This window comes from Camelina sativa, chromosome 5 (genome assembly GCF_000633955.1).
Source record: "Camelina sativa cultivar DH55 chromosome 5, Cs, whole genome shotgun sequence".
NCBI classification, from domain to species: domain Eukaryota; kingdom Viridiplantae; phylum Streptophyta; class Magnoliopsida; order Brassicales; family Brassicaceae; genus Camelina; species Camelina sativa.
The window spans coordinates 27,116,659-27,117,467 of record NC_025689.1 but is presented as its reverse complement, the minus strand read 5'-3'; the positions used below and the strand labels follow the sequence as shown (position 1 = coordinate 27,117,467).

The 809-nt window shown below is 36.2% G+C and overlaps 1 protein-coding gene across 1 annotated transcript in view; it reads left to right on the top strand.

The window, feature by feature from the left end:
- LOC104787669 (autophagy-related protein 18h) overlaps window positions 308-809 on the top strand; it is a 6,028-nt gene continuing 5,526 nt past the window's right edge. Inside the window, exon 1 of the mRNA XM_010513273.2 lies at window positions 308-768. Within this exon, the coding sequence (XP_010511575.1) occupies window positions 571-768 (198 nt within the window). The 5' untranslated portion in view covers window positions 308-570. The remainder of the gene's footprint in view (window positions 769-809) is intronic.

Below are 809 nucleotides of genomic sequence, written 5' to 3'. Positions count from 1 at the left end.
ATCCGCGTCCTGACCCATAATTTTTTAAGTGATCGATCGAGGGCATAATGGTCATTTGTCAAAAATGAAACTATAGGTTAATTATATTAAATTTTGTGATTTTCTAATTATTTTTAATGAAAAACCTACCAAGTCATGGTCCATTTTGAGTCGAGGGAGTACTTCTGCTTTAATAGTAGAGATAGATTACCAAAGTAGCCAAAAAAAACACAAAAGCAAAACAAAACTTAAAAGCCACAAAAAGCCCAAAGAACAAAACAAAAAGCAAACCCAAAGAGAACAAAAAAAATCAAACAAACAGGGAAAAAAAAAAAAAAAGCAAAGAACCGTTTCTTCTACATCTTCTTCTTCGCTTCGTCTTCTTCTTCCGTGAAGAAGGTCAAAACCACGCCACCGCTTAATCGAATTAAAAAAAATAATGGTGAAGCTTGAAAATTTCTAAATTAAACGATCTATTATAGTTATTCACCCTTGTTCTACGTAATCGCCGGCGGCGTATGCTGATTCCGATCGTTGTTTATTCTCCGGTGTGTCTCCGGTGGTCTCTTCGACGACGAATTCATAATTACTATGAAGAGTAACTCCAAGGTCAACATCAATAACAACGGAGATAATCATAATCAGACGAAGAATGGTAGTAATGGCTTTTTGCCTAATTCGCTAAAATTCATCTCGACTTGTATCAGAACTGCTTCCTCTGGTGTTCGCTCAGCTAGCGCCTCCGTCGCTGCTTCTCTCTCTTCAGATTCTCAGGAGCTTAAGGATCAGGTTTGGCTCCAATTTTTCATTTTTTTTTTTTTTTTTTTTTT